This window comes from Mauremys mutica, chromosome 11 (genome assembly GCF_020497125.1).
Source record: "Mauremys mutica isolate MM-2020 ecotype Southern chromosome 11, ASM2049712v1, whole genome shotgun sequence".
NCBI lineage: Eukaryota > Metazoa > Chordata > Testudines > Geoemydidae > Mauremys > Mauremys mutica.
The window spans coordinates 6,173,052-6,199,534 of NC_059082.1; the positions used below are offsets into that span (position 1 = coordinate 6,173,052).

At 40.7% G+C, this 26,483-nt stretch overlaps 1 protein-coding gene across 1 annotated transcript in view; it reads left to right on the forward strand.

Moving 5' to 3' along the window:
• Nucleotides 1–653: 653 nt before the first annotated feature.
• The window catches only part of DENND4A (DENN domain containing 4A), an 86,345-nt gene continuing 60,515 nt past the window's right edge, over nt 654–26,483 (forward strand). The window contains exons 1-5 of the mRNA XM_044979302.1: nt 654–705; nt 8,556–8,635; nt 19,832–20,161; nt 21,104–21,353; nt 25,749–25,818. Coding sequence (XP_044835237.1) covers nt 19,854–20,161; nt 21,104–21,353; nt 25,749–25,818 — 628 coding nt within the window. The 5' untranslated portion in view covers nt 654–705; nt 8,556–8,635; nt 19,832–19,853. The remainder of the gene's footprint in view (nt 706–8,555; nt 8,636–19,831; nt 20,162–21,103; nt 21,354–25,748; nt 25,819–26,483) is intronic.

Genomic DNA, 26,483 nt, shown 5'->3' on the forward strand with positions numbered 1-26,483 from the left:
AGCCATGACATTTAGTATGAGGTCACAGGACTGTGCCTCTTTTGGGTACTGTTGTTGATCCTTAATTTGGTTACTGAACCCCTGAGGTCTGAGTATCCCTGAGCTAGGAGATGTGTCTGTATGTAGATGGGGGTGCTGCGGGAAGCGGCAGGGAGCACAGATTGCCCTGGCGGTAGGGGGGAAGGGGACACTCCTCGCGGGAAGAGGGAAGCGGTTGGGGGGCCCTGCTTGCCCCCCCCGACCCCGGCTCTCGCCCCGTGCGGGGGATTGGGAAGGGAAGCGGTGGGGGGCGCTGCTTGCCCCCCCCGACCCCGGCTCTCGCCCCGTGCGGGGGATTGGGAAGGGAAGCGGTTGGGGGGGGCGCTGCTTGCCCCCACCCGACCCCGGCTCTCGCCCCGTGCGGGGGAGGGCAGCCGAGGGCAGCCCCTACAGCGACATCCGGCGGGCCAAGGAGGCCGCCCCCCTCCAGCCAGGCAAGATGGCGGCGGCGGGAGGCGGTGCTGAGGGGAGGGGGGATCCCGCCTGAGACACCCACGCGGGCGGGGGAGGAGGCGGCGGCGGCGGCTCGGGCTCCCGTTAGGATGAGATAAGGGCGCCGGGACTGGCTCGCGACGCGCTCGCTCGCTCGCTCTCTCCATCGCGCAGGGCGGGAGGAGGAGGAGGATCCACCAGCCGCCCCCATGGGGAGCGCGGCCCCGGCCTGAGGTGAGCAGCGCCGGCGGGGGTAACGTGCGGAGCTGTCACCGCCGGGGGGGTTGGGGTGTCTCCGCCACCGTGGGGCGCTAGCCCAGGGCCGGGGCAGCGGGGGCCGTGTCGGTGAGGCGGGCAGGAACCCCTGAGGGAGCCGGCGTGGCGATGACGACGGGGGTGGGCACCCTGGAGTATGGGGGTGGGGGCGACATGACTCGGCTGCAGCCCTAGAGCAGGCGGCGCTACGCGAATGTATCCTGCCCCCCTCCCTGTCGACGGGGGAGGGGGCGATACCCTAGATCCCGCCGCCCCTGCGATCCGGGGGTTCCCGAGCGTGCATGGGGCGGGGGGGGGTATCCCGCGCCCGACCGAAGGGAAGCGGTGCCTGTCCGTTAGCTGCCGGGGATTTGGTGCACCAGCAATTCGTTCCTTCGCGAGTCCTGTCCTTCGGGCCGCGCCGGGCAAGATCGTGCGAACGCGGGGCGGGCGGCTCGGGCTGCTCCGCCCCGGGGAGCAGGGGGGTGTCTGGCTGCACGGCAGCGCTGTCTGATGGGGACAGACGTGTGACTTCCCTACGGGGCCTTAGAATGGCCCTGGTGTACCGCAGCTGTGCGGACGTGAGGGCCTCGCCGTGTGCAGGGGCAGTGATCGATCCCCTGCTGCCAGAGATCGCGGGTGCACGTTGAGTTTGAGAGCCTGCTGACCTGCCATGTTACACACGCAAGCAGGACCATGAGAGCTGGCGTGGGCAGCTGCAGGGGAAGAAACGGGTTGAGACTTCTGTTCACTGAATCTGTACATTCCCATTCACTTTACTAGATAACTAATGGGGATTACAAACACAGATCTATGATTCCCCCCTCCCCCTGTGATTTTCCCTTGGCTACATACAGGTTACAGCAGTTTTGCTGGATTAGTGTAACACTGCCAACATTGTGGTAAAAGAAGTAGTCTCTAGAGCTCTGAGATTTTTGTGCTGTCATAATGTCAGAATTTACTACAGACTCAGTGGGCCATATGCTAATGTTTAGTGGATTGTTAATTATTTTGATGGCTTTGAGCCACTGCTAATCTCAAATTCTATTTAAAGAATGCATTAGGTCTCAGCGCCCCATACATGTCTGTTTACAGTGAAAATAAGAGATGTAGACTTGGCAGTTAGATCTGATGGCTAATGTTTGAATTAAACTACTAGAAGAGTAATGTTTTGGACAGCTTTTTACTTCATTTCACAATTCCTCCTTGAACTGTTGCTCAGACAGTGGTTTTTTGTCAAAAAATAAAATGTACTATACATAATCTTTCACTTTCAGAAAGATTAAATATTTCTGTATTTAATCATTGCTATTAGGTATTCTGATTTAGGGAAACTATTTGAATCAGTCTAGCCAAGAAAGGGGTCAAGGAGTACATGGGTGAACTTTGGTTTGTGTTGGTTGTACAAGCTCAGCCTTGCAAAAATCTTTTAACCTATATATGTTCAGAATCATGCTGCTGAAAATGAATCAACTAGTAAGGATCTTGAGTATAGTCTTATTGTACAATGAATGTGAAAACTGAACTGTTTCTTTGACAGCTTAATCCCTCTAAACACATTCAGGTTTCATTGGGCTGTTCATGATTCCTGGCATTGACTTCCTATTTATTTATAGGAAATAGAGCCTTTAGGCTTTTGTTTTCAGTTCTTGCAATGAATCACATAGTCTGCAAAGAGATACAAAGGCCAAAAAAGGATAATCTGACCTACTGCCTTTGCATGTTTTCTGATTATTAGATTTTTACTATGCACATCTTTTAATCAGAATTGATTTTTAAATAATGTAGTCTGAAATTAAAGGGCCCACTGATGGGAGGAGTCTCCTGCAAAGGTGCTGAGGCGCTTCCACTCCCTTTGGAGCAAATTTTATATAAGAGTCTGATCAGGTCAAGACAGTATCCACTTACTGGAAACTAGTGTGAACAAGGTTTTCCGGCTTACTGTAGGACCAGAACTCTTTGTGGTTTTCTTGTTCAGTATTCATTCAAAAGTAACAATTATCTATTCTTTCTTTTTTTGGAGGGGATGGGGCCCCAGTTCATTCTTCTTGTTACTGTGGTGGATATATTAAAGGTACACCAGGGAAAGTTCTAAATGCTGCCACCCCACATCACTTTTCCACTGGGAACTGTGGCCACCACCATTTTGACACGAGCTGCCACAATTAAATACATTAAACAATTTATTTACCGTAAAATGAATGTGTGCTACAGGGTGAGATGAATAGTTTGTCTGACTGATTTATCTGTATGCACGTTTTCTAGTCTGAATGTTGTCATCTGGTTAATTTGAATAATTGTAATTGGATTAATAGGTTTCTAAAATTGAAATCTGAAGTTATGACAAATATTATACTTAAAATGTAGAAAATCTCTCCTCTTCCATTCTCTTTACATATATTTGTTGAGAATTGGAACTTCTTTTGCAAGTCAGAACAGGTTGTAGTACTTCATAAAACAGTAGCTACAGAAGCCAGTGTAATCGTGGAGAAAGTTAAATTGGTATGTTTCAGAAAGTAGAAAGATTCTGAAAGGACTTCTGCTAACTAGTGAAACTAATACAGAAAATCTTCTGTTTTGTTAGATGCCCATGTATTCACTCTGCTGTGAACATATAAGCACAGTGGCAGCATGCTTTTGAAAAGTTGGAGGTTAAAACAAGTTGCACAACTTAAATCAGGTCTAATAAAAAAGAAAAATATGATGTAATATGTGTTCAGAAACAATGGCTTAGCTCCCAGTAGCAAAATAGCAGTTTCCTAATGTCTTCCTGTTTGACACAGGAGGGAATTTAAGTAGCATAACTTCTACTGCCTTGTGAACAAAGTCTTAAAGGGGAAGCATGCCATTGCTCATACAGATCTAATAAACATGCTCTCTTCTGGTCATATCTACACTTCCACTTTCAGCACTAAAACTTTAGTCGTTCAGGGGTGTGAAACCCCTCCCCCCCTTTCCAAAAAGTGCCAGTTTAAACAGCGGGGTTTTTTTGTTTTTTGTTTTATTATTGCCAGGGAGAGCTCTCCTCCAGTGATAGTGTGTCTACACTGCCCGCTTCACAGCGCTGCTAAAAATAACCCAGCAGTAAGTGTAAGGCATGAAATTAGATTAATTTTTATGCAAATAAAAAAAAATCAGAGGGAAACCCCCTTTTGCTGAAACAAGCTTATACAAGTAAGCAGAAGATGACTGTTGGGTCAGATTCTGATCTTGGTCACGCTTCTGTAACTTCAGAATGAGTTCATTCCCTTCAGTGGGATTATTCTGAAAATACAGTTGTGTGACTGGGCCAGATTCTGAGCTGTCAATTTACAAAAGTAGGTAGCTTTGGCTGTATAATTTCATAAATTTAGTGAAAAAACCCCAACTCTTTTCAAATGCTGCAAGTGCAAAAGTAATTCGATCCCTACTACAGTCATGCTAACCAAACCTATATGTAGAAACAAAGTGTTCTGCTAAATTAGTGTGTAATCCTGTAGTCAGACTGCATGCTGAACTCTTACTCAGGCAGGGAAGGAAGCCTCTACAGAGAGACTATTTCCTTGTGACTTTTTCCACCAATTTCCTACCATTATCACTTTTAAAGAACACACTCAGAAGATCACTATTCTTTGCCAAACATGGAGAATGGTGAAAGGGTACTTAGTTAAATTTTAGGTAGTGTGTTCACATTCATTAGGTGTTTGGAGAGTGAGTTTCTGACTACAGCTTTGGCCGTGGACATTGCGTATTTTTTCCTTGCTGTACATGTTTACTTCTGCTTCTGGCTAGAAGGTGTTGGGTGAATTTAAGTTCTGGGCAATGTACATTTAAAAATACAGAAGATAAAAAACGTGCAACTTTTTGTACGTAACTGAGCTACTAAACTGAAAATAAGAGATGGGCCAAAACAGACGTTGTGTATTAAGCCTCACATTCACCTCTCGATAGAGCTGTGTAGAAAATCGCAGACATTTTCAGTCTTTTTGCAAAAAAAAAAAAGAAAAGTATGTTCTACAGGATTAGAACATTGAAAAAATTGAGAGCTCTTAGTTTTGAAAACTTGGGGCATGGGGGATTTCACCCTCTTCCTTGCTCGCACCTTCTTTTTCTCTTTTATCCATTTTTGCCCATCAAAAAGGGACTAAAAGGAAAACCAAAAAATACAGAGCTTTTCTTTCTTTCTTTCTTTTTTAAAACAAATTTTCATTTGAAAAATGTTAACCAGCTTTAACTTTGAACTTTGGTTTGGATTAAATAGAGCTTGGATCTGAACTCGCCTTCTGTGACATACAAGCATGCAGGCCACCTTTCACACATTCCCACAGCCTGGTCTGTTATGTACTCTGCTGAGGTGCAGAAGTGTCCTACAGAGCTTCACAAAACTTGACATGTAGGCTTGCCAATCTACTCACTGGCTCTTTGTATATTAATGTGTTTCTTAAAACTTCCCGCAGTTGTTCCACCTCCAGTTCAGCATTGGGGAGGAGGGAGCGTAGTCTAGGCTGGCCACCTGCTCAGAGGAAACCTATACAGTATAGTGGTTTTAAAAACAAACAGTGACCATCTGAGCTCTGTCTGTTTTGGTTCTTCTCCCTATTGTTACCACTTGTGGAGCTGCAGCAGTTTAGTCCAACTGTAGGAAATTTTAAGAAAAAAGCAAATGTAGACAGTGCATATTGAAAGGGTGTTAGCTTGTCCCTGAATTCCTTATGTACCTATCTGGTGCATAGGGGTGAAAATAAGGCATTGGGGTAGAGAAGGGTGGCAATGTGAATTCGTTATTAGCCTACCTGATAAGGTGAAAGCCACCTACTCAAGATAATTAAGTCCAAAACAGACTGCGAAGAGTTGTATGTATAACTTCCTCAGCGTTGGGCTTCAGCAGGCATATTTTGCTGTTTGCAACTAGCTGTCATGGGATAAGAGGGAAGGTCCTCTCATGGATCAGTAACTAGTTAAAAGATGGGAATAAATGATCTGTTCTCAGAATGGAGAAAGGTAAATAATGGTGTCCCCCAGGGGTCTGTACTGGCACCAGTACTATTCAACATATTCATAAATGATCTGGAAAAAGGGGTAAACAGTGAGGTGGCAAAATTTGTAGATGATACAAAACTACTCAAGATAGTTCTAAGTCCAAAGCAGATTGCGAAGAGTTACAAAAGGATCTTGCAAAACTGGGTGACTGGGCAACAAAATGGCAGATGAAATTAAGTGTTGATAAATGCAAAGTAATGCACATTGGAAAACCTAATCCCAACTATACATATAAAATGATGGGTTCTAAATTGTTCGTTACCCCTAAAGAAAGAGATTGTGGCGTCATTGTGGATAGTTCTCTGAAAACATCCAATCAATGTGCTGTGGCTGTCAAAAAAGGTAACAGAATGTTGGGCATCATTAAGAAAGGGATAGATAATAAGAGAAAATATCATATTGCCTCTATATAAATTTATGATATGCCCAGATCTTGAATACTGTGTTCAGATGTGGTTGCCCCATCTCAAAAAAGATATATTTTGGAATTGGAAAAGCTTAAGTAAAGGGCAACAAAAATGATTACGAATATGGAACAGCTTTTGTATGAGGAGAGATTGATTAAGACTGGGACTTTTCAGCAGGAAAAGAGATGACTAAGGGGGGGTATGATAGGTCTGTAAAATCATGACGGGTGTGGAGAAAGTAAATAAGGAAGTGTTATTTACTCCTTCTCATAACACAAGAACTAGGGGTCACCAAATGAAATTAATATGCAGCAGGTTTTAAACAAACAAAAGGAAGTATTTCTTCACACAACACAGTCAACCTGTGGAACTCCTTGCCAGAGGATGTTGTGAAGGCCAAGACTATAACAGAGTTCAAAAAAGAATTAGATAAATTCATGGAGGATAGGTCCATTAATGGCTGTTAGCCAGGATGGGCAGGGCTGGTGTCCCTAGTCTCTGTTTTGCCAAAAACTGGGAATGGGTGACGGGATGGATCACTTGATGATTACCTGTACAGTTACTCCCTCTGAAGCACCTGGCATTGGCCACTCTCTGAAGACAGGATACTGGGCTAAATGGACTTTTGGTCTGACCCAGTATGGCTGTTCTTATGTATAGGACACAGCAGCACGTCTTTCTGGTTTTGGTTGTTGTGATCATATTACCCTGGCTTCTCTACACTGCGGTCTCCTGCTGTTTTCAGAGCCTTCAATGGGAAGGTCGAAGGGTTTGAACCATCCAACATATCAAAGCTCCAGGACGCTGTTTGCACTCTGGCACCACACATTTCTAAAGGCTGCTGCCATTGCACCTAAGGTCTGCAGATGATAAAGCTTTTGGTTAATTATTCCCTAAAGTGTGGTTTCTCTCATCTTACTGGACACTTACATCACCACCCTTCCCATTTTTAATAGACATGTGGGGCATAATGGGGTCTGAGAATCTGGCTGTAACATGTATGCTTATTGTGATTGCACATGCAGTTGTGGAAACAGCACAAATGAGCAGTTAAACATATAGTTGGCCATTTGCATATGCAGTTACCAAAACTGCCTGTAGTTACATTTAGTGTGCATACATTCATTCTGAAAAATAGGACCTGTCACTTAAAATGCATCTTGATTACCATTGGCCCCTATGCAGTATTCCATCCACCGTTTTACAATTATGCCACGTTTGTTTATCTTTTAAATACCCAGCTGTTTAAATTGCATTTTAACTGTTCAGTACCTCACATGCCTCAGAATGGGGGACTTGATGCACATAATTGAGCTCTTATTGGCCCTCTGTTACTGGATGCAGAGGTGACCTGGATCAAGTGCACCTCAGTGCAGAATATTGTGACTGCTTTGCATGCTTCTCCTTCCCTCAGTCCTGCAAAGGAGGCTTTTGTAGATTACCCTGGGGTCAGTGCCCTACCAACCAAGATGGAGTGGGCATTACCTTACACTAGTTGTGTGTTAGTGTTAGTCATGAAAATTCCTTTGGGGTGTTGGGGGCAGTGCACTGAGCCTTGTTTGCCACAGGTGAAGTAGTGGTCTGGAAGCTTTGTGTAGTCACTGTTCTTTGCAAGTGTCCTGAAAACTTCATGTCTGGATGGCAGAACTCTTTACTCATTCCTTAGGCAGGGCAAACCTTACTTAATGGAAGGATTGAGTTGAAACGCACAAGAGTTTCTTCCTACAGTTTTCTGCTCTCACTAGACTTGTCTATGTTAGATTTGGGTTTCCTCAATTCTTCCACCTGTGCAGCTCCACCAGTGGCAGCAATGATAGAAATGTTAGTATAGATAAGATGCTGGTCAGTGCCATCTTTTTAACCACAGTGTTGTCTAGACCAATTCTGGTCAAGTACACAGTGGCTAAAATGCTGATAACCAGCTGGATCTTCTGCTGTTACCGCTGAAGGAACTGTACCCTTGATAGCAATAGTAAGATGAGCAGGGAAAATCTAGAGTAAATATAGCCAGTGGTCTTCGTTCATAGGAAGAGGTTGGCCCTCTGTATTATTTATTCTAATGACTGAGTAAAATTGTTGCTTATTTCATCCAGTGTAGAAATAGGAAAATGAAATAGTTGCCTTCTCTAGTAGTAAGATGTTGCAAAGTAATTGGAAGTAATTTCTGTAGTGAGTATTTGGAGAATATATTTAAAATCATAATTTGTTTACCTAGCACTGACAGGCATTACATTTAAACTACAGCTACTTATTTGTTCCTAGCAAGGACATGGTAATGCACATCTTTGAGATGAAGTCAACTGGAAATGAATTGCTAATTGAGGGAATATATTAAAAAATGTAATTACATGGTTTGAGGCGTCTGATTATTTTTTTTTCTAAAGCACTGAACTCTTTTCTTAGGAATGAACACTTAATTTGGAGAAATGGTAATGACAAAAACTGGGCTGAGGTCAGATGATAGACAACATGGAAAATTACTAGTAAGTAGAAGTCTAAATGGATTAGGGCCAAGTAGTTTACATTTCAAAAACTTATTCATATATATGCATTTTTTTTTTAAGTACAGTGAAATCTGTCATTAACTCTGCAAGTGACCCCCTCCAAATAAAATCAGTTTCCTGGCTCAGGCAGGTCTATCACTAGAAATGTCCCAAAAGCTTAGGGATACTTTAGAGTGATATTCTCAATCTTGGATCCATGGAGCATTTCTGTTTGTCCACAGAAAGAAACATTTTGAGAACTAAGCAGTGGAGGATGAAAGCCTCTGAATATGTCTCTTATGAAGTGGTCTTCAGAATAGCAATGCTGTAGAATTACTGCCTTAAGGTATTTACATATAACGGAGGGTTGCTGTAGGAGGTGGCCTTTCATGCATCTTTCATTGTAAAATAAAAGTTAACTCTTATTCAGTGAATGTGTCTAGTCAACTCAATCTTTAAATATATCAGAGGAGATCATTGAGAGGATAGTGAGATAAATAGTCTAGAATAGAAATATGCAGACCAGAAGAAGAGCTCTGTGAGGCTTGGAACCTTGTCTCTCTCACCAACTGAAGTTGGTCCAATAAAAGATATTACCTCACCCACCTTGTCTCTCTAGATTAGAAATAGACTGTTCCACATCTGAAGAACAACTAATCCCATCTGTTATAATAATAATGGCAAATGGGCAGGAAGCATCTAATTATAGTAGGAAAAGTACTAAACTAGGGACAGAGCTGGGGATAGAGAATATGTAGTGCTAACAGGATGGAGGGATGAGATGAATCTGCTGGAGTATCAAGATCTTAAAAGAGAAATGACATTGTAAAGTAAACCTCAAAAGAATATTAACCCAAGCCCAGAACACACTTTAATTTTAAAATAAATGCAAAGAAACACTTCAGAGAGGAAGATAGAAAATTTCTTAATAGGATGAAAGAGTATTTGAGATATCAGGAGATAGTGAAAGAAGTGAAATCAAATTGCGGTTATGTGTACACAGCAGAAGTTGTGCATGGGCTAGCCTGCTCAAGTGAGCTTGAATCCACCAAGCATGGATAACAACAGCAGTGAAGACAGCACAGTGTGTGAGAGCATTGCTAGAAAACAGAATAGGTAGCCAGATGGGAGAGGTTGATGCTGTTTCTTTCACATTGCTATTCTGGTTCCTGGATAACATTGGTCCCTGGGTAACACTGGCTAATAAGTTTGAAGCTCCACTTCTTCTTTGAGGAGAGTCTCTGATACTCGTTTTTTCCAAAAAGAATGAGGAGTACTTGTGGCACCTTAGAGACTAACAAATTTATTTGAGCATAAGCTTTTGTGGGCTAAAACCCACTTCATCGGATGCATGCAGTGGAAAATAAAGTAGGAAGATATATATACACAGAGGAAATGAAAAAATGGGTGTTGCCATACTAACTATAATAAGAGTAATGAATTATCAGCAGGAGAAAAAACCTTTTGTAGTGATAATCAGGATGGCCCATTTCCAACAGTTGACAAGAAGGCGTGAGAATCAGTAGGGGAGAGAGGGGAAAAAAATTAGCATGCGGAAATAGGTTTTTCTTTGTGTAATGACCAATCCACTCCCAGAATTTTATGGCTGCTGCTAAGGGATTACCAGTATGGGGCCTCTAGTACTCTACCTTTCACTCAGTGTCTGTCTTTTTGTGGCAGGAGAGTTGGGGTCCTTTGGAGTTCCTCATAGTTTGACCAAGCTGCAGTGCATAGTGACATGATTCATGAGTGTTACTTCCCACAAATAGTTCTGAATGGCCACAGTGAAACTGACCAGTTCTTGTTAATTTCACTCTCCTGCTGCTTGGCAAAGCTATGAGCAGCAGTAAAGGCCCTGAAGTATTCTGTTTACATGCTTAGGAAGAAAATACTGCATTTGGTTCCTGTTTGGAGGGCTCTAGACCTACTAGAAGCTTGCAGACATATTTCCAAAAGCAGCCACTGCCTGTTTATTTTTTCTCAATTTTTGGGTATCCAAATTGAAGATTTTTTTTTCTTTTTTAAGACTGCAGTATTAGTGAATATGCCTGAGAACTTTGGCCTTAAAATTGTTTGTGTGGTTTGTTTGTTTTTTTGCTAAATGAAAGTGTAAATTATACAGAAACTGATGATGTAGTCTTCCGTGTTTTCCAGAGAAAGTTTCCTACTTGCTAATGGAGATTTTTATTCCCTGTTCTTTGGTAGAGCATCACTCTATAGCTAGGCAAACAAAAAAAATCTCTTCTACTTCAGACATATTTAGCAGAGACAAATACCACTTGGACCCTAACAGGAAAATTAAGTTAATAACAAGCTGTTGAATATTCTCAAAGGAAAATGCAGGCAAGAAGGAGAACCAGGACAGGAAGATTAAAAGATGATCTTGCAAGATCAGTGGAATCACTTGAATTATTAAATATGTCTGTTACGGAAGATCGATTACTTGGTGAACATTTTTCTTAATTTCTTACTTGAGAATGTATATAAACTGGTTTGAGGGCAGCATGCTGTCTAGATACAAACAAAACAGTGAAATTAGTGGGTGATTTTTCTTTTCATTTTGTTTGAATGGAAGCCGCAAAAAGTTCTAAAAAACAACAGAAAACCACATCTTGCTTTATTGGAAGTGTAATGGTGAAACTAGTATGTGTGCAGTACATTGTAATCCCAGTGATATTTCACTTGTCTTAAAAGGGTCAGCTTTTTCTGTATGATAGGTATTGCAGTAGTGTTTTGTTATTTGCCGTTCTTTACTGCTAGCTTCTGAAAATACATGATTTTTTTAAAATTACTTTTTCCAGGTTAGTTAAGTTTCTGGTCATTAAAGCTGAAAAAGTATATGTATTATGCTGTCCTACACCTCTAATCATCTGTTTATAACCTCAGAATGTTTCACACCATACACATGGTAGACTGGTTTCTGTATTCAGCACTAAAATAAGATACATAAATTTAATGAGTCTTAAAATGTATTAATATTTTCAAGACTCTTCCTTTTGCATAATTGCCACCAGGTCCATAATAATATTGCTGGTTTTTGTTTGAGAAATAGTGTTTGCTTTTCAACTATAAAATAAAATTAATGTCTTTGTGTTTAATCTAAAATAGATTAAAAAGTAAAGCAGGGTATTTAGCGCTAGGGAATATCATCTTTTGTTCTCACCTGTCACTGTTAGTGTTTCCTTACCTTAAAAAGAAGCTATATTGGTACATTCTTAGGCATATGTGTAGAACCTCTGATAGGGCTCTATTCTTTCTTTTAAATTTTTTTTAAAAAAGGAAAATATCCCAAATCTTTAAAATTAAGGCCTGTTTTCAAGCTTTAGAGGCTACATGAATGGAGTGGGAACCCATAGTTACCTCCAGAGAGCTCTGTAACAGGTTACATTAAGACCATATGGCTTTCTTCATAAGAATTTTGTCTCAGCGTGCTCATATCCACAAGTGTTGTGCAGTGTGGTGTGCTGTACCTTTTTTTTTTTCTCCTCTCCGTGGGAGCTACTTGCAGAATGGTATTATATGCATGGGTGGCAAGTTTGTAGAAATTTTGGTGGTGCCCAGAACCCGCCCCCCAACTCCGCCCCCCCAAACTCCGCCCCCACCTGCCTAAGGCTCTGGGAGGGGGCTGGGGGGGGAGGTCTGGGGTGCCGATCCTGGGCTGGGGATTAGGGTGCAGGAGGGGTGCAGGGTGCAGGCTTTGGGACGGAGTTTGGGTGCAGGCTCTGGGCTGGGGGTGGGGGCAAAGGAAAGGGTGAGGGGTGCAGGCTCTGGGAGGGAGTTTGGGAGTGGGAAGGGGTGTGTGGGAAGGGGGAGGGGGTGTACGCTCTGGGAGGGAGTTTGGGGATAGGGAATGCAGGGGTGAGGGCTGTGGGGTTGAGGATGAGGGATTCATGATGCAGGAGGGGGCTCAGGGCTAGGGCAGAGAGTTGGGGTGTGGGGTGAGGGCTGTGGGGCTGAGGATGAGGGGTTTGTGCTGTGGGGGGCTCAGGGTTGGGGCTGAGGATCAGGGTGCAGGGGGATGAGGGCTCTGGCTGGGGCAGAGGGGTTTGGGGCATTGGAGAGGCTCAGGGCTAGGGCAGAAGGGCAGGGTAAGGGCAGCCTGCCTTGCCATTAGTGGAGCGTAGGCACTAGGACCCTGGGGCAGCAGACAGCTGTTCTGCCGGGAGCCACTCTACTGGCAGCACGAGCAGGCAGGGGAGAGGCGCGCGCTGCTTTTTGTCAGGCAGAGACACGGCGTGGCGGGGAGGGGACACGCAGAGGGAGGGGTGGCAGGCGGGGGCTGGGACCTGCTCCAGGCAGGAACACGGCGGTGGGGGAGGCCCGCAGGGGCCGGGGCCCGATCCAGGCAGGGCCGGGGGAGAGAACGAGCTCCAAATATTGCTGGAGCAGGGCACCCGGCTCTGAATATTCCTGGTGCTCGAGCACCACAAATGTATATAACCTGCCGCCTGTGATCATCTGTATATAGTTATGAAGTACTTTAGAGTCATTTGGCATGAAAGTTGCTCCAGAAATGTTCATTACTCTGTTAGCTATATTGTTATAGTTGTTCAGATTAATCTGTGTGTGTACCATGATATTTGCATAATGGCTATTTACTCTGGATTACCTGAGTATTACCCTTTTCTCTCCCCTTTTTGAGGACTGAAGTGTACAATTCATGTAATCTCATCACATCAAAAACTGCATTTGAATCCTTCTAACCAATCTATAAATATAAGAATCTGTGTGAATAATCAACCACTGAATTAACTTTTGACCTATTTTTTGTTTTATCATATATTCAGTAGCTGCAAGGCTTTGTATCAAGAAAAATAAAGATCTTACGGGGAGCTGTAGCATCACTTAAACTTATTTTTTTTTAAATTTTCCAGAAGTTGAAATTAAATGACAGAAGTAGCATATAAGAATCGAGACTTGTGCTGAGCTGGGGAAATAAATTCAGGCTATACTAGGCATACAGTATGTGTGGGGGGAGAGTTAAATAAGCCTTGACATGGAAAAGATTTATATAGAAAATGTGTATTATAAATGGGTAGCTGTTTGCCTCTGCCTTTTTAAATCTATCTGTCTGGGATTAAATGTATGCTACTAGTTTGGTTAGGGGATTCTTAGATTTTGGGCAGAGTATCAATAAAATAGAAAGATGTTTAGCTTCACAGATGTGTTAAGATGTAATTTATAATGAACCTAGTGTTCAGTGAGTAGGAACGCAATTAATTTTAATCACATATTTATGTGTAACCTCTCATTGCCAGCACATCTCCTTGGAGCTGATAGTTTTTTGAATATAGCATAGTGCTGAAATGGCTCTACAGAAGGATCTTAAGTGAAATAAATGTGATGCTTAGATGTTAGAAGGGGATATCCACAACACATTACCATCTGTACATGCGTATTCTGTGTATGTGTATGGTTTCTTATTTGTAGTTTTAACAATCATAGTGTGTATGTTGTTTGATATGATAAAGCAACATTTCAATACTTCCACTATAAATGAGCACTACAAATTGCTATTGAAGGTGACAGAAGGCCATAAAATAATGTAAATGTAAAATTTGCGGAACTCAGAAATCTAGCTCTCTAGCAACCATTACATTTCAGTTCAAAATCTAGTTTTATTCAGTCTCCTGAAGTACATTTTCAGCATTCCTTTCTGCTCACCCCAAAAATGGTTGTATGGTGCGGGGTCACTATCCTTCCCAACTTTGTAAAAACAAAATATGAATGAAAAATATCCCTAACATTTACAAAGATCCACAGTTTTCAATTTGGCCACTGGGTTCATTGGTAGCAGCTAAAGTCTCGAAGGTCTCATTTGTGCAGGGAAGTATCCCACCCAATTTAGGGGGCACCCCCACAGCCTTAATTTTCCAAAAGTTGCAGATAAATTACAGAAGTCTCAATGAGTCTTCTGTGCTACTTGTTCTGAATGGGGAAAATAAATTTACCCTATACTAGGTGTAGGTGAGGGGCGGGGAGATGAGCCTTGGCATAGAAAACTGTTGAGAGGAACCAGACAGAGACTCCAGCTGACATGGGCAGAAGAAGCCAAAGCAGGTACTGTTGGGCTAGAGGCAGAGGGGATAAAATGGGGCTCTGCCTGCGCCACCCCTCTGGACCCAGAACTTTGCAGCGGAGACTTTCTGAGTTTGCAGGCACTAGGACCCAGGTGGTGGCCTCCCAAAAATGCGGCTTTGTGGGGGAAAACTGTGGCGAGGAGCCAGGCAGAGACTTCAGCCAGTAGGAGGAGCAGCAGCAGGCAGAGAACACCTTTTGGTCTTAGATGTGGAGAACTTTCTTCAGTTTTGACTGGGCTTTCTCTGCCCTTTGCTGATTGGCTGTCTGCTCCAACACTTCCACTCCTCTCCTCTGAGTCTCTTCACCTCACCTTCACTCCAACCTCCCCTTCATCCTCTTCTCTCCTGCCTTGTTCCTCTCTCTCCCTTCCTTTCAATGTCCTCCCTCTCCCTTCACTTTTCTTTCCATTTAGCTGATCTCTTCTTATCTAACCTCACTTCCCCCCAAAAATTGTTGCACTAACATGCCATTTTCCATCACACATTGTTTACTCTACTTGTGTGTTATAGCCCTCCCCTCCCCCCCGCCACCCTATGTCTCTCTTATCTAGTTGGGTCTCTCTTACTCGGTACAGTGTCTAACAGAATGGGGACCCATTCTTGGTTGGCCTTTAGGCACTACCATAAGAAACATGATTAATAAAATATTCTCTTGGAACAACCTGCATCCCAAGTGACAGTGACCATTGCTGTGATCTTCACAGCATCCTCTTATGAGGCCCAACTTCCCTGACTTGAATCCTTGGTTTGACTCCTGCAAGTACCAACAGCACTCTAGGGGGATGCGCTGGTTGAGAATTTCAATGGCTGTAGAATGCTCAGAGAGCTGCTCTAGGCAAGAACCCCTGCATGCTAAATGGCAATATAAATATAGAGTCAAGCATAGACAGGAGAACATTGATAAATACATGTCTGCTTCTTAAATGTACATTTAAAAAAACAAACAAAAAACCCTTTATATAGGACAGGCTCAGATCCTCAGGTCAGTGCTTTGACCACGCTTATCACCACATTTTCATAAAATCCGTGGGAAATGCTACTTCAATTCTGTTTTGCATTGATAATAGCTTGAGTGACACTTCCCAGCCTATCCAAATGAAAGACCTTTCACAAACTTATATACTACTTTCAAGTAAAAATTGACCTCTTTTATTAAACTGATGATCATAGTAGAAAGTGTCCTCCATTTTTCTGCTTAACTGATTATTCAACACAACAGCTATGCTAATTTTATATTACGTTTAAGAGTTGATTGATCTTAAAGAATAACATTTATTTTTGTATTCTTTATTGAATTTTAAAAAATGCTTTATAATGTATGTTGCAGAAAAACAGTCATTTGTATTATGTAATGAGCATGTGTGAATGTGTGTGGCCTGGATAGCAGCCACTTCCTCCTTCTCTCCTCATGTGCTTTTGCCTGTTTGACAACTGCCTGTTCTCCCATCTTCACACAGCTATCCTGCAATTTTCCTTTCTGGATAGCCACGCTCCTGCACAGTGTAGGAGCCTTGCATCTGGGGAAGCAGCCTGCCAGAATTCTGTGCACACTGGAATATAAATTCAGGGAAATATTCTTTGCTACGTAACCTAAGTCTGTGTCACCTATAAGATGCGATGTAGCTTCATTCTAGTCTAGCCAGCAACACCAATTTACTAGGGCATGCTGATGAGATTTTATTATCTTATTAATAGCCTTGTGTAGCATACATATCATTTAGCACCTTAAATCTCAAAATGCATTACAAACGATTATAATATTACACACACACAAAAACCCCTTATGTTAAAAGGCTGTTAAGTTTGCAAAGTCAAGCACTCGAAAGGTAGAAAATGCCAGAATTAAGTGCTGTGCAACCTTTAATATGGCCCCTTTGTGCGTATGCATTAATTACATGATCACATTACTTACATTAATTCATGTTCACATACTATTTTTTCCACCCACAGGGCCCTTGCCTCATTCAGAGTAACCCCTTTGCTCTTCTTTATTCTTCAAGAAATCCTTTCTATTATTTACCTGGTGGACTGTCTTTGATCACTATTACTTTGTGATCTCCATTATGAAGCATGCATTTTCCTCTTGATACATTTCTCAGTGCACTCTAAAAAATGATTTGATATTTTTAGGCAACTGCAGAAGCTCTTCTGTATGTTTTTAAGCTGGTAAAAGCATGTTTGTGCACTGGATCTTAAAAAATGTTGCGATCATTCATTCATTCATTGGTTCAGAGTGGCTGCTGCTTGGTAAAAGGAGAGAGTTTTCATCTCGGTTAACATTTAATATACAGTAGGTAAGTTTTATAGAGGATGATAGTATCACAGTATATACAGTACTTTATTTGAATTTGCATAACTGCAAAATATTAGTGTTTGGAAATTAAATTAGGTTAGAGAGACTGTGTTAAATCGCCTTATCTCTCTAAGTACTGTAGCTAGCCTGTGCTGGTTTTATTGAGGGCATCAGATACAGCACATATTACATTATTGTTGAACTTGTAAGTCCTCAGATGTATTCCTTCAGCATCAGGTTCTGACTGAGTTTATAGAGTCATTACTTTCATATATATCTTGTTAGCAATACCTTCTCTCTTATTCCCCTGATTCTATTATTTATACTGGAAACTTGATTTATTTTGATCAAATTAGTCCTGAAGGTTGAACTAAAAAAAAAATGTTTATTCTCTGATATAGGTCAATACCTGTGTAGGTACTTTAAGGATTAGTTAGATGTAACTATTGCATTTTACTACAAAGTGCCGTATCTCAAGATTCTTTATTGCAGTTGTGGGCATTAGTTTCTCAGTAACCATACATGACTTTAAACTCTTTTACATCATTTAGTCAGTATGTAGAAAAAATTGCAAGTTACAGCCAACTTTGTTTCACAAAGTTTAAAGTTTTTTTTAAACTATGGAAATTACAACCAAAAGATTAGAGAGAGAGAAAGTGGGTGAAGTAGTATCTTTTGAGCTTATGCAGAGCTCTTCCAACATGGCTACAAGAACATTGCATACAAACAAAATATTCTCAGTTTACATGCAACTTTATAAATAGGTCAAGTCATTTACTCCACCTGAATACGGAAAAGATGAAAGGAGAAGGAAAAAAGAATTTGAATTTCTCTTCTGGTCAGGTGGATGGTGGGGGTGGTTTTCCTGTTATGGTTCTTTCCTCTAGTCATCTGAAGTCAGGTTGGAAAAGCTGGATCAAAGGTACGGTCTCCACTTTGGACAGTCGTCTCACTTCTCTCTCCTCTCTTCCTCTTTTCCAATGCTAGATGACCAAGCAAAACAAATTTAGGACTAGCTAAGGTTTGCGAGTAAGACCCAATAAATACTGTGGCTTGATACCCATAGCCTGGAGCAGAAAATAATGAAAAGCAAAAGAAAAGACAGCCACAAAGCAATCAAAACAAAACTGACAGAAATAAAATGAAGACCAATGCTGTTCCATGGACTACTGCTAGGTTCTTCACAGCAGTCCCTTACAGAGTCTTCCAGTGCCATTTCTGACACAGATAGCTCAAAACCAAGAGGACCTTGAAGCAGCAAAGAATCCTGTGGCACCTTATAGACTAACAGATGTTTTGCAGCATGAGCTTTCGTGGGTGAGTGCCACAGGATTCTTTGCTGCTTCTACAGAACCAGACTAACACAGCTACCCCTCTGATACTTGACACCATGAAAGAGGACCTTGAGTAATTTCAGAACATGCCTCCCCTCACGCCCCAGAACAAAGTGACAGAAGTCTAGTTCTTGAAACAAGCTTTGGCAAGTTTCAGCATGCATTTGGTGGTTTCTAGTGTGACTCTGATAAATGATTTTTAGGCAGTTTCCCAAAGGTTTATGATAATAGTCCATAATGACCCATCACATAGTATTAATATCTTTATTTTGCAGATAGAGACAATGAGATACAGAGAGGTTAGATGACTTGCCCAAGGTCACATAGGAATCTATGGCTTAAAGCTGGGAATAGAACCTAAATCTCCAGACCTCTAGTCCCCGAACTTAATTTCAAGGCTATCCTTTCATCTTGCAGGGATCACTTCATTCTGCACTAAAATTCACCCGCCCTAGGGTAGAAAATGACAGCTATTTAAACACTGCACAATAATACTACGCAAAACAAATTAGGACTGGATGTGAAGATTTCCATATTCAATTGATATAACGGGGTAGTTTAGGTAGATAGACTAATTTCCCAAACTGGGATCTGGCCAGAACAGCAGGATTAGCATCCCCCACTGTTATGAAAAATTCCATGTGATCTTGATTTAATTCTTCTGTCCTGACCATTTGATTGTTGAAGGGGCTAGATGTTCAGGTTCTTGGTTTTACACGTAATCCAAAGGCTCACCTCCCCAGCTGCACAGTAAACCTAGTTGTATTCTGGATACTCTGTGTGAATACAGATCCAAGGGAGCTGTATCGTTTGCTGAATTCGTACCAATTATTAGCACACCAAAATATTCCTTGCAGGTTTGGCCTTAATCCTGGTTATGTTGTAAGATCTGATGGGCTCATGGTACAAGGTGATGTGACTTGAAACATAATATAACCTATTATGTTTGGACGATGGAGGACATTTCATGCCCATGTATATATATATTTAAAACTTAAATTAATTGACGTAGATTATACAAAAATAAATCCACTTTTGTGATACATATTGAAATATGTGAGCACTGACATTTGGCTCCTCAGCAGGATTTAACTAATGAGCTATTCCCAAAACTGTGTACATTCTTGCTTTCGCTGATGATGGTGATACACTAGTATGTAAGTAACAAAAGGAGGCCATATAAGTTCTCCTTTCCTTAGAGAGAGAGAAATCTGTGTCAAATAGTATGAGCTAAAAATCAATACAGACAAAATGTGAGAATTCTTGTGTTGCAAACTGGTAATTAGAAATGAAAAATGTTACAGCAGTTAATTTTAGGTGTGTGTGTGTCTCTTTTTAGTATACTCCATATTGTGGCTTGTAGTTCATATTATGATGCAAACTTTTTGATTTTTTTTAACTATATAGTTATAGTGATGGTATTTATTGCTTAATGTGCTTTTCTTACATATTTGAGAATTTTCTATTTTCTATATTTATAACTTACCAGATACAACTTTCTGTGATGGAAGATGGAAGACAAAGGCGCTCGTGTTGCTGACTACTTTGTTGTAGCAGGATTGACAGATATTTCAAAACCACTAGAAGAAGAAATCCACTTCAATGATGCTTGCCATAAAATAGCTAAACCAAAAGAACCCATCACTGATGTGACAGTAATTATTAAATCTCTGGGGGAGGAAGTGCCTCAGGGATATAAATGCATCGATGTTACTCCATCAGGACTGTCAGCAGATCTCAATAATGGGAGTCTTGTGGGTCCACAGATATTCCTTTGCTACAGGAGAGGAAGGGACAAGCCTCCACTTACAGATCTGGGGTGAGTAATTTTTTTATTAGTGCTATAGATTCTAGTAATTTTAAGTGGTACCAATGATTAACAAACAAATAGTACAAGTTTTACAAAAATACATGCAATACTAAGAACTTGCTGTATTTGCACATGTAGGACCTGATCCAAAGCCATCAAAGGAAGGGGTCCTGTTGACTTCAGTTGGGTTTAGATCTGGCCTATATTGTAGAAAAACATCATACTTAGTAAATGTTGGATCCTAGGCCTTGTCTGTGTGATGAGTTAGTGTGCAGTAAGCTGAGGTGTGAAGCTACAGTGCACCAGCTTGCTCTGTACTAACTCGCTGTGTGACCCTGCTACTGTTCAGTAAAAGTCTGGCGCTGGTGTCAAAAAGCCCTTAGTTAATGACAGCAATAATCCTCTTCACAACACATTCTTTAGATAGGTAAACATCACATCTCATTTTCTACATGAATGAGGAACAAACTAAGTGATTTGCCCTGGATCATACAATAAAGCAGTAATAGAGTTGAAAATAGAACCAAAGAAGTCCTGACACCCGTGTGCAAAACACTGGACGATGGTTCCCTCCCATATGTCATGAATAGTGATCTATTGAATTATGAGCACAGATACAACAGTGAGAGCTCTAGCTACAGCTTAGGAGGCTTTTAGTGGTTGAAAACTGCATGTGAATACACATTAAAGAGTAATTATACACCAAGAAAATGGGAATCTAGCATCAGAATGGAAGTTTCCTGTTAGAACATGTTTTTATATATACTATGAACTGAAGTAGCTTTTCTTTTCAGTGAAAATATATTCTGATCAGAGGCACAACAGGATTTGTTCTTAAACATATAGTCTTAAATTATAGTTCTGGATCAGTCTTCAAAATTATAGTTCTGGATCAGTCTTCACTGTGTTTAAACAATTACTTTTGCCCTTTGATTTTTTTTTTTAATATAGGGTTTTATATGATGGGAAAGAGAGATTAATACAGGGCTGTGAAATCATTCAAGCCACTCCATCTGGTCGTCCTGCAAACATTAGTGGCAGTGCCTCATCACAAAGAGTATACATCACTTACCGAAGAGCCTCCGAAAATATGACCCAAAACACCTTGGCTGTCACAGATATATGTATAATTATACCGAGTAAGGGAGAAAGCCCTCCACATACATTCTGCAAGGTTGACAAGAATCTTAATAACAGCATGGTAAGATTACATGTCTGGATTTGTTCAGTTAACATTTAATGCTTTAATGTTTATGGAGGATTTATACCAAGAATCCTTGGGAGACGCTGGTGAATAATTGAACTGGTTTACTTCTAGCAAGTAATTAAAAGGTGTTTTTGAAAGGGGGTAATATTTCCTTTGTCCCTATGTGGGAATGTCTAAAAATGCTGAATTATATATGTTGATTTCAGTAGGCTTTAGGTCAGGCCTGTACAACTGTACAGCCATGTAATATATGGAGATATACCTATGTCATAGAACTGGAAGGGACCCTGAAAGGTTATTGAGTCCAGCCTCCTGCCTTCACTAGCAGGTACTGATTTTGCCCCAAATCCCTAAGTGGCCTTCTCAAGGATTGAACTCACAACCCTGGGTTTAGCAGGCCAATGCTCAAACCACTGAGCTATTGCCCCTGCCTCCCTGTACAGACATGGTGGTATGTAGTGAGATTCCCAACATAGTTACCTTCAATGTAGAATGGGATTTCTAACTCTTGAGAACTGTGTTTTAACCATATTACAAAACTATGCCATAGATTACATAAGGGATGGGTAGATAGTGGAGGTAGCCTCTCTAGCTGTTTCACTAGCACTATGCTCAGAAGAAAATCTTGTTCCCCATTGTTCCATGTTAGACTACTGCTAGCAATAACCAAGTTGGAAAATTATTAGCAGTTTTGATTCCCATTTGGGTAGAGGTTCTGTTTAATTACCTAAATAAGACAGGCTTCATTAATCAATTCAAGAACTGAACTGAATCTTTATTTCTGCCAGCTTACAAATATTTAAGGGAAAAAAATAAGTCACTAGCTGAATTAAAAAAGGAGATTATATATTCATGGTTCTAGTCATGGATGCCAGCCACCTTTCTCTGTAGGTACTAACTGGTGTCTAAGTCTGGCATAATGTTGATGAGCACACAATATTATGGTTATATTTTATTTCAATATTTAAACTGCAACTTGGCAAAATTAAAAAGGCAAAAATAAATTTTTGCTTTAGTTTTTCAGTAAATCTTATGTTCCTGAGATGAGTGGAAAATTTGACAGTGTCTGCATAAAAGAATGCCAAAGTTTGTGACTGTGTGGATAATGCAAGTGGTGAATGCGGAACGCTTGTAAAAGGATGAAAGCATCCTGCTTCTATATCTATTAATCTCTGTTACGCAACTAAACAGCTGCATACTTTTTTTTTTTAAACTTACAGACTGAATACTGTTTGGTATATGTTACTATTAAGTTCTTATTATTTCTTGTTAGTTTATTGTGCAGAAAGGTACTCAGATACCACAGTGATATGCATGGTGTAAAGATAGCTATTAGTATATTTATTTATAATTATTTTGATTTGGGGGGGGGATGTGGTGTATGTTTTTTCTCTTTACTACTATCCAGAACAATTTCAAAAAAGAAAAATAGGTCATTCTGAGCCTACCAACTTGACAGTGACGCTCTTAAATAAAAGATGAGCTCATTTATTGCTTAATGTTGCAGAGGTACGGTATATATTCTCTCCGAGCAGTGTTTTGATCCTTTTTGGGGCAGCTGCTTTAAAGAATGACACTCTCTTTTAATCCAGAAACTGAGTAACACTGCTGTTATGATAGTTGATAACTTAACACATTTGAAGCTTAAATTAATAATTGTCAGCAGACTGTTAACCTTCTGAGTCTACGTCATTATGCTGCTTTGTCTACTTTTCATGTTCTGGCTTGTGGTCAGGCAATTTTCCTTCTTTTTTTCCCACATGTGAGAACTTTCTAATGGCTTGTCTACATAGCACCAGGCATCTGATTTGTAGATTGTTGCTGTAGTGTGTTGCTCTCTAACTGCCCTGTGTAGACCTTGCTGGTGCCTTCTAAAAGATACCTAGTTCGTGTTCATGTAGTCCCATTTCAAACAGGACTATGTTAACAGAAACTAAGTAGCTTTAGAGCATGCCAGCAGGGTGTACACGAGGCAATTAGAGTGCAGTGCATTAGTGCATTTTACAAATCACAACCCTCTATCACACTTTGCTGTGCCATGTAGACAAGCCCTCAGACTTTATGTAGGTTGATGTTCAGGGCTTGATCCTGCTCCCATCAGTGGACATTTTGTCATTCACTTCAGGCCCTTAAATAGTAGCTAATGGTGCAGAAACAGCTCCTGCAGGTCTGTAAGAGCCAAACATTCGTTGTATGCTGTGTCCACTCTTTACTCTGAAGACAGAGTAAATGCTGTGATCAGATTTTCAAAAATGCAATGTAAAATTATGCCTCCAAATTTTGCATATGTGAAAATCCATGTTTGAGCATGCAGATTGGGTAGGCACATAAAGATGGGCTGAAAGGCTTTTTGTTATTTTTAAATATGACCTTTATTTCACATTGTGATCCTGCTGTTGCCCGGCATGATGTATGTTGGTATGACAGCAAAGAAATACTTAAAAGCAGTTGACTCTGAAAGAGCTGATGGTTACACATCTGTGTAAGACCGGATTTTCCACTCCTATTAGAGGAGGTGAGTTTTAGTTTCTTGATTGAGGAAATACTGGATACTAGTGCCCATACTACAGGTACAATATTAGTCTTAAACATGGACCAATGAATATGTAACAGGAAAGCTGACTGCTAAAATTTGAGTGTAATGTGGCTTTCTTTGTATTGTGAATAATCAGCATGTAGGGTCAAGTAACAGTGGTGGAAAACATGCATACTTGGTGTTAAAGGGACACTGTCAATTTGAAATCTTGTCAGTTTCGAGTTTAAAAGTAGTTTCTCTGAGCCCATTGCCAATTTTTGTGGGTTTACAACTACATTTCCTGTTTCGTTTTTTTTCTTTTTCCCCCCCAGTTTCTCTTCTCTACTGCTGTTTGGGGAAAAAACCCACACAAACATGCAAAAAATGTTGACTCTGTACACTGAATGCTATCATATGCAAAAAAAAAAAAAACCCTGAAAAATCAGACACTTTTTCTGATCTCTGTGCTGAAGTAATTATTGGTATTACTTTTAACAGTAACAGATTTTTAAAAACATTATTTCTGTTTTTTTAAATTGATTGTCCCTTTAATGCTCAATGTTGTCTTATCGACTGAAATTTATCAAAGAACAGATATTTAAAAATTGTTCATTTAGTTCTACCAAAGTCACTCTGTTGACTTTGCGTTGTTGACACTGAAATGTCCAGTGAGCTAACTTGCATGCTTCCTCCCTTTCCTCCCTGAAAGCTTTTCTATGTTTTCCATACATTTATTAGCAGACCTGGCTCTTCTATTTCTAATGCCTTCCCATTCTTCTTATTTTTCATGCCCATTTAGGAGTTAGGGCATGAAAACACTTTCCTTTAAGTGAAAAGTGATAATTATTGTGGCTTAAAAAATCACTACCAACAAGAGAACTAGTGTTGTTTGAAAATTGTAAAATATTATGACATTTGTGCTAAAAACCTGTAATTTCACACTCTGTGAAACATTAAGTGGAGCAAGCCCGTTAAAAGACTATGCATCAGCATGATTAGTGGAAAAGCTAGCAGAGACAAATCTATTACTTTATGGGTGAAATCATGCTATTATACTGACTCATGTGAGTAGTTCCCATTGGGTATGTCTACACTACCCGCCACGGGTAGTGATCGATCTATCGGGGATCGATGTATCGTGTCTTGTCTAGACGTGATACATCGGTCCCCGAACGTGCTCCACGTCGACTCCGGAACTCTACCAGGGTGAGAGGCAGAAGCGGAGTCGACGGGGGAGTGGCGGCCGTCGATCCCGCGCCGCAAGGATGCGAAGTAAGTCAATCTAAGTTGATCTAAGATACGTCGACTTCAGCTACGCTTTCTTGTAGCTTAAGTTGCGTATCTTAGATTGATTTCCCCTCCCCCCCCCAATGTGGACCAGGCCATTGAAATCAGTATGACTGTAAGTGTGAGTAAAGTAGCCTAATTGAAGCCAAGAGTTTAGCAAAAGGGATTAAACATGCATATGTGTAACAAGAATTTCTAGAGTTTTATAGTTAATGCTAAACAAAATTAGGAAGGGGTATTAAACATCATGCTTTGGATCTTAAGCCAATTTCTAACTATAAGAGCTAGGAGGAGACCTAATATGAGGGGCAAATTATCTCACATGTGCTCCTGTGTGGTTCTTACACCTTTCTCTAAATCGTCAACTGCTGGCTGCTGTCAGAATTGGAATACTGGATTAGAAGGACTTTGGGTCTGATCTAATATGGTAATTCCTGTGTTTCTAGGACATGACTCTGTAAAAGATAACGAGTTGTGAGGAATCCTTCCCTAAACTGGTTATTTTCACTGTATTTCATTTCTTTTCTTTTCTTTACACCTTGTCAAGTAAATCAATAAGAATGTGTTGACTTTTGTGTTTTTTACAGTGGGGCTCAGCAGTATACCTATGTTATAAAAAGTCTGTGGCAAAAACCAATACCATATCATATAAAGCTGGTGAGTAATTATTTTATAGCTTTGTTGCTCTCAAGTTACTGATATGTACACTCAGCCATACCTTCATCTTGACAGAGTTTTACATGCATTGTCTTTGGCACTGTAAAAAAATAAAATAAGCCTCTGACCCAAAGAGCTTTCTAATAAATAATAATAATAAAAAAATCCAGACTACTGTCTTGTACCATTATGTCTTTCATTTTTAAAAATCTGTATTAAATATAGGCTTAGTCATCTTGTTGTGTGTTTCTTTAATTCATTGTAGTGCTCTCAGATAGTTTTAATGCAGATTACCATTTCTGTTGCAGAATATGGCAAAGGTACTGTAATTACCTTTTGGGTTGAAAACCTGGCCTCATGGAGATCAGTGGCAAAACTCCCATTGAGTTCAGTGAGGTCAAGATTTCACCCGATGTTTTGTAATAGTCTTGTAATTTTATTTACTAAAACATAGTTGATTTTCCATTTTGTCATGAACCCCTCCTACTGTAATCCTGAGTGCATATACCAAGACTTCTTGACCATATCAGAATAAATGAACTCAGTTCTGAAATATTTCTTTCACATTCACACTGCCTGTGGCAGAAGTTGAAGGGAATAGAAGAGGCTTTCGTAGTGCCCTGAAGGTCAACTGGCTTGATCTGTTTAATTATACCGTATTTTGA